Source organism: Pocillopora damicornis, chromosome 2, assembly GCF_964200805.1.
Source record: "Pocillopora damicornis chromosome 2, jaPocDami1.2, whole genome shotgun sequence".
NCBI lineage: Eukaryota > Metazoa > Cnidaria > Anthozoa > Scleractinia > Pocilloporidae > Pocillopora > Pocillopora damicornis.
This window is the reverse complement of record NC_142671.1, coordinates 1,620,001-1,625,937: the sequence shown is the minus strand read 5'-3', so window position 1 is coordinate 1,625,937 and position 5,937 is coordinate 1,620,001. Positions and strand designations below refer to the sequence as shown.

General features: G+C 36.7%; 1 protein-coding gene across 3 annotated transcripts in view; it reads left to right on the top strand.

Moving 5' to 3' along the window:
• Window positions 1-3,947: 3,947 nt before the first annotated feature.
• The window catches only part of LOC113680752 (fibroblast growth factor receptor 4), a 10,580-nt gene continuing 8,590 nt past the window's right edge, over window positions 3,948-5,937 (top strand). For 2 of the 3 annotated variants that reach the window (XM_089195006.1, XM_089195005.1), the window contains exons 1-3: window positions 3,948-4,204; window positions 4,758-5,081; window positions 5,736-5,937. The exon at window positions 5,736-5,937 is cut by the window's right edge and continues 113 nt beyond it. In XM_089195006.1, coding sequence (XP_089051132.1) covers window positions 4,084-4,204; window positions 4,758-5,081; window positions 5,736-5,937 — 647 coding nt within the window. In that variant the 5' untranslated portion in view covers window positions 3,948-4,083. The remainder of the gene's footprint in view (window positions 4,205-4,757; window positions 5,082-5,735) is intronic. The other variant, XR_016183261.1, reaches the window with a different exon arrangement.

Here is a 5,937-nt window from a genome sequence, read left to right as displayed (position 1 = left end):
ATTATCTCAATGTACTCGAATCGTCTCAAGACACATCATCACCAATAAAGATCAGTGGTAAGTAATACTTCACACTACAACATGAAGCGAAGTAACTTATGTTAGGAGCAAAGTAACTTATCTGACAGACCGATCTAAATTTTGAGTGGAGCGGTCTAACTTTTGGCTGGAGCAAACTATCTTGAAGCGATCTAACCAAGGCGCGATTTAACTGGATAACGAATAAGACCGCTGGCAAAAAGAGCATAAAACGATAGAGAACGCCGGAAACCACAAGTTTTTTTAATCTTACGAGTAAAATGTTTACATTTCGAAATATCTAGCATTGTAAACCGAACATATCTCTTTTCCCAATTCTATTCCCTAATAATGCATTACAATCCTCATCGGTTCCTTGCTAACTGAACACCGCTCCACTCAACGCGTGACGCTTTCATGAATCAATCCTCTGCTTTCTCTCTAGACGTGAGCTTGGGACGCCTGTGCTCAAAGGACTTACAGACAGAGTATAAAAAATATGATATAGACCGCCTAGCTATGTTTGACTGGGAGGTTGTCGACGTGGCTCTCTTTTCCAAAGTGCTTCCCACTATTTGCCTGCATATGAAATGAGCGCTACTTCGACATTTAACAAGTTGACAGATATCAAAGGCCAAGATAGGTATGAATGTTTCCCGCGGTAAGACGATGAAAACCGCTTACAGAACGTCCTTAATAATACAAGTTAAGTTTATTACAATTTATGTAGAAATTATGCTTAAAATGCTTAAATATGCTTAGTAGTAGCGACCACGTCAAAGTTTCAGAGACCAAATGGCAATATCGCAAAAACCGGTGTTTACCAGGACATGTAAGAAAAGGAAAGGAGGCAGTTTTTTGTTTGTTCTTTTCTTTTTCGATTTATAATTCTGAACTCTGGAAGTGCTTCTGTCTAACGATAAAATAAAGAAACTCCAACCAATAGAAAAAATTAATGTGAATATGAAATAATTTATTGGAAGAAACGCAGCTGGTCCTTGTTGTTTGAGATCATCCAACGCGCAAAGAGCTTTCCCACGCACCGATCGCTCGTCAGCGTGCGCACATATCTTCCTGTTTTTTACTCTTATCCACTAGATGTCATTTTGTAAATTAGATAACAGTAGCATTCTACAGTTTGCTGAGAAACAGCCCTTGCAAAAAATCTTCGATCTTGTCCAACTTTTAGCGACTCACTTGGAAATTGTCGCTCTAACCTTCATTGTCCTCATGTGACATCTGCTGAGTTGTATTCTATTACCAATAGAAATGTCACTTCAATATGATCACGTTTATTTTTGACTCACGGATGCACGCACAATTTCCTTGTGGAGCCCTATCATTAGTTTTACTGCCTTCTAATACATGGTATGTGAACGAGTCTAACAGCTACCCAAAGGTAAGTTTATGAAGTTTATGAACAAAAGAGTTCTTAAATTATGACTTTTTTGCATCCTCTTTGAAAAAAAGAGATTAAAAAAAATTGTTTAATTTAATACGAGTTACGACTTTTAAAGGATACAGAATTGGATCGATGTTTTGAGACTATTAGTGAGATCGTATTCCGTGCAATTCTAGTGGATGAGTACTGGTTGCAGCGTTTTTCTAGGACATTACATCCAGAAGTCTTAAATGTTCGCTAATATTTATTCGAAATCGTTACCATAATTTACCATGATCAGTCTCAAATATGGCAAACATTTGAATCAGTCCATGGATATGAACCTTTATTACGAGTCATCATACGACAAAACATTTAAATTCTAATTGTCCTAAGTAAAACGACTCTAGTTTTAAGGTGAAATTTCTCCAATTGTACACAACAAGATCAATCTCAGTAAAGGGTAATTTACCCGCTGTATTGCAATCCTATATGAACTGCGTCTGCTTTGTTCTCCAAAGGATTATCATTGGCGTAGTATTCATCATTTGATGCGATGAATCATTCTCTAGTCTAACGACCGATAATGTAGCATGGTTTTATTCTTTTTTGTGACAATTTGTCACTGCCGCGCATCAGTAATTTCAAACGAGTAGACTGGAGTGTGTCGTGTTTACCCACTAAATTCGAAATGTCAATTTTGTCGCCAGCATTCTCATGCTGAAAAATGAAAAATGTATTTTTAAAATGGAAATTGTGACAATTGTGAATTGTGAAGCTTATTTCCAAGAGACAAATGCCTTATCTCGCAAACGATTCACGTTTTGAATATCATTCATTCAATATGAAAAAAAATATCAAAAGTGAAAAGTGTATTTTTAAAATAGAAATTGTGATAAGCTTATGGCTTATTTCCAAGAGACAAATGCCTTATCTCGCTAACGATTTACGTTTTGGATATTATTCCTTCAATATGAAAAAAATTATTATTATTTATCACCATGTTTTCATTACTACGGTGGCCAAACGTATGCAACCATATGATGGAGAAAAAATTGGAGCGATCAACTTTTGGCTTCTACGAATAATAAACTAATACCAAATTTGAAATTTACCACAGTCGTCATAATATTCCATTTTAAAGACGAAACTTAAAATGACGTTTCTTTCGTAAATCTCTAGTACAATGTGAGCTCATTGTACTATACGGGTTCACAAAGTATTCCCCTCCAATTTATATAAGAGCGCTGAATCATCACGAGCTGTCTTAAATGCTGCAACAAATTTCCTCAAGATGTCACAGAAAACAGGTGAAAAATACATGTCGTTACTCCTTAATCTTCGAAGATTTCGAGATTTTCATGATGAATAACATTTAAATCGAGGTTTCGAGTAAATTATGTAACGACTAATTCATTCCTACGTTTATCTAAAATTGAAAAATTGCTAGAAAATTTTAATTTATGCGGGAAAGCAAAAGCTGAGAAGCTCGGGACAAACTGTTGTCCCTGGTAATGACTGACGTTTTGACAAACGCCGCAGACGTTTTTCTTTAATAGGAGTCTCCGCCAGACGGATCAAATAAGATCATCCACTCGCATAAATTGAGTCTGGCGGTACTTGTTTAGACGTCAAGATTTGGTGACTTCGGTTTTAGGATTTTTTGTGTAAAAGCGATAAAAATAACCGAATTATGTATCAGGAAACGTAAAAATCTACGTATAAAATCTAATGATTTTACACTTGTAAAATAATTAGAACTTACTCACATCTTGTGTGTCCGTTGTGGTTTCCGGCGTTCTCTGCCGTTTTAAGCTTGTTTTGTTATCACCGTTATTCCAGTTATAATCTGACGTGTAAAATGTTCACATTTCGAAATATTCATAAATCGATCATATTTCGTTCCCCGTACTATTCTTACAACGTGTTCAAATTCTCAACGGTTCCTCTCGTAACTTAATACCGAGTCACACAACGTCTGGTGCTTTCATGAATTAATCCTTTGGTTTTACCGAAAAGTGAACTTTGGACGCCTGTGCTGGACCTGCAAATGATAAAACGTGAAGAAATTTTATCATCGGGAGGGTATATCGTGTCCTTCTGCAGGTCATCTACCTTATTCAAGTTTATAGCGGTCTTTCTACCCTAAAAGCAGATTCACCCGAGTCAATCCGCCTGGCACAAAGTTCCTCACAAGCCGAATAATTCCGTATTCTTATGATAAGTTCTGTTGAAATTTCTTTTTCACTTAGTGCGGAAGGTCGTTATCAACATGGACAATTGACTTTTGTGCACGATGCATGTTACGATGTATCACCTTCAAGATTAGTTGAATTGGACTCAATTTTGCAGCTTGGATCTTGTTTGTCACTGTTGACGATTTTACAAGGTTGCAGCCGCGAATTGAAGGTCCCTGCAAATGATCTGTGAGGTTATGAAAAGACGCGGATCTTGTTTTGAGATAAAATAACACAAGGAAATTATTTTTTGGGGGGGAAGACGTTCCGATATTACCTTTGGGCCATAGTTTTGTGTGAAAAAAGCAAAATTGTTAACTTATATTATTCTTTATTTCTTCTTCTTCTTCTTAACTACTGGAGCGTATGAATTTAGGTGATACTTACTTAAAATAGTCCAGCCTGCAGGTCACTTGAAACATCAAACTACCAAATTGTCAGCGTTTCATGATAATGGATAACTTTTCGCTTCGAGAAGCGTCGACGTGTTTAGTACTGTTAACTCTTACCGGCGCTTTATGGAATCGTCCATTCGTCAGAGGTGAAAAATGCAGTCCCAATATACAAGGTAAGTAATTATAATTACTTTTGAACTTCCTGGTTAAAGACCATGTAAATATGAATAGATTTTTCTTGTATGTATTTAAATATTTATGTATCGTGTAATTATTCATGTATGAATGTGTGTATGTATTTAGAAATCTATCTATTTTATCAAACTATCTATTTACGTCTTTATACATTAAAATCCCCTGGAGAGTGACCTAATCACGAAACAGGCTTGTCGAGATAAAGCGCAGTCCCTTTGTTTTTTCCATAACTCAGTTCTTAAATAAATATGAGACAGTACTGTCTGCAGCTAGTTATATATATATTTATTGAAAAGGAGATACACGCTGTATGTAGATTTCCTATAATAGGAACAATACCTTTTTTCCATTTTGACAGCAGCTATTGTACTTTCCTTTTGAATATTTTCCCCATAATCAATTCCGCCAACACCTTTGTAACGGAAAAAGAAAATTTGTCTATATTTTATATATCTTCTCGAAATGCAACGTTTTTCAAAACGGCTGTATATATAAATAGGGATAATCGTTTTAATCTTATCCCTCTCGCAGAGAAACCCGTGGTCGACATATCTTCAAGTCCAGAAAGTAACAGTTTCCCCATTGGTGCCTCCATAATCCTGACTTGCGAAGCGAAGCCAAGAGCGGAAGATGAATCACATTTGGATAGATGGGTCAACTACATCCGGTGGTACGATCCACAGGGTAATGAAGTTGGAGAAAAGTGCCAGCAACCTGATCAAAAAAAGCGTGTCAAAAGTTGCTCATTAGTGCTTAAAAATCTGACAGTTGACAAATTTGGCAACTACACTTGCCAATCAGGCAATGATTACCCAAATCACTGCACAAGGAAATCATTTAATATAGGGATCCAAGGTAAGCAAATCAGGCATAACATGCCCCTGGTGGACGGTAGACATACTACGTTCTGTTATGAAAAGATGGGTGCCGTGCATTGAGTTTGTTGCGATGGAAATAATTGAAATCTAAAAAGTCCTCTGAGGTGGGCAGAGGAAAGTTCCGCAGAGTTCATTTTTTCGGCGGTTGGCTAATAGGGCACGAAAAGCGACATTCAAAAAAGAAATTCTACGAATAGAAAACGAATAACTTAACTGCTTTTGTAATAAGTGACCATAAGTGGGTTTACCGCAAAACGAAAAATTTAAACAGGAGCATTCACTGCTCTCGTGCACATTTCACTTATTGATATGAGCAACTGTTTCTCACCCAAACGATGCGATTCTAAATCTGTACACCAAAAATAAACTAACGCTTTGTGATAAGAAAAAAAATAAACTTATAGTATGAAAGTGAAAAAAAAATGCGGAATCACCAACTCCTGTAAGGGAGACAATGCCTTAAAATGTTCTCTCCGAACACAAGAATATGACCATAAAGGGGTGGTAAGCAAAGTCTAGATAAAGTCTAGATGCAACTGATATTCCTGTGTTGTAAGTACAAAAAAAAATGCAAAACCAGATTATCTCAGTGACAACAGGAGATATTTATTGCAATGTGCTTTTTTCTCAGGTGCTGCGCCTAAGTTAATAGGAGTTCCTCGGAACCAAAGTGCTGATATAGGGGCCAATGTAACTTTCAACTGCACCGCCATAGGTTTCCCTAAACCAATCATATCATGGATCAAGAAAAGTGATTCATCTGCCCTACAATCCAACCTGAGGGTAAAATTCATTAACGATTCCATGGACGATAAAAGCATTCAAAGCCAGCT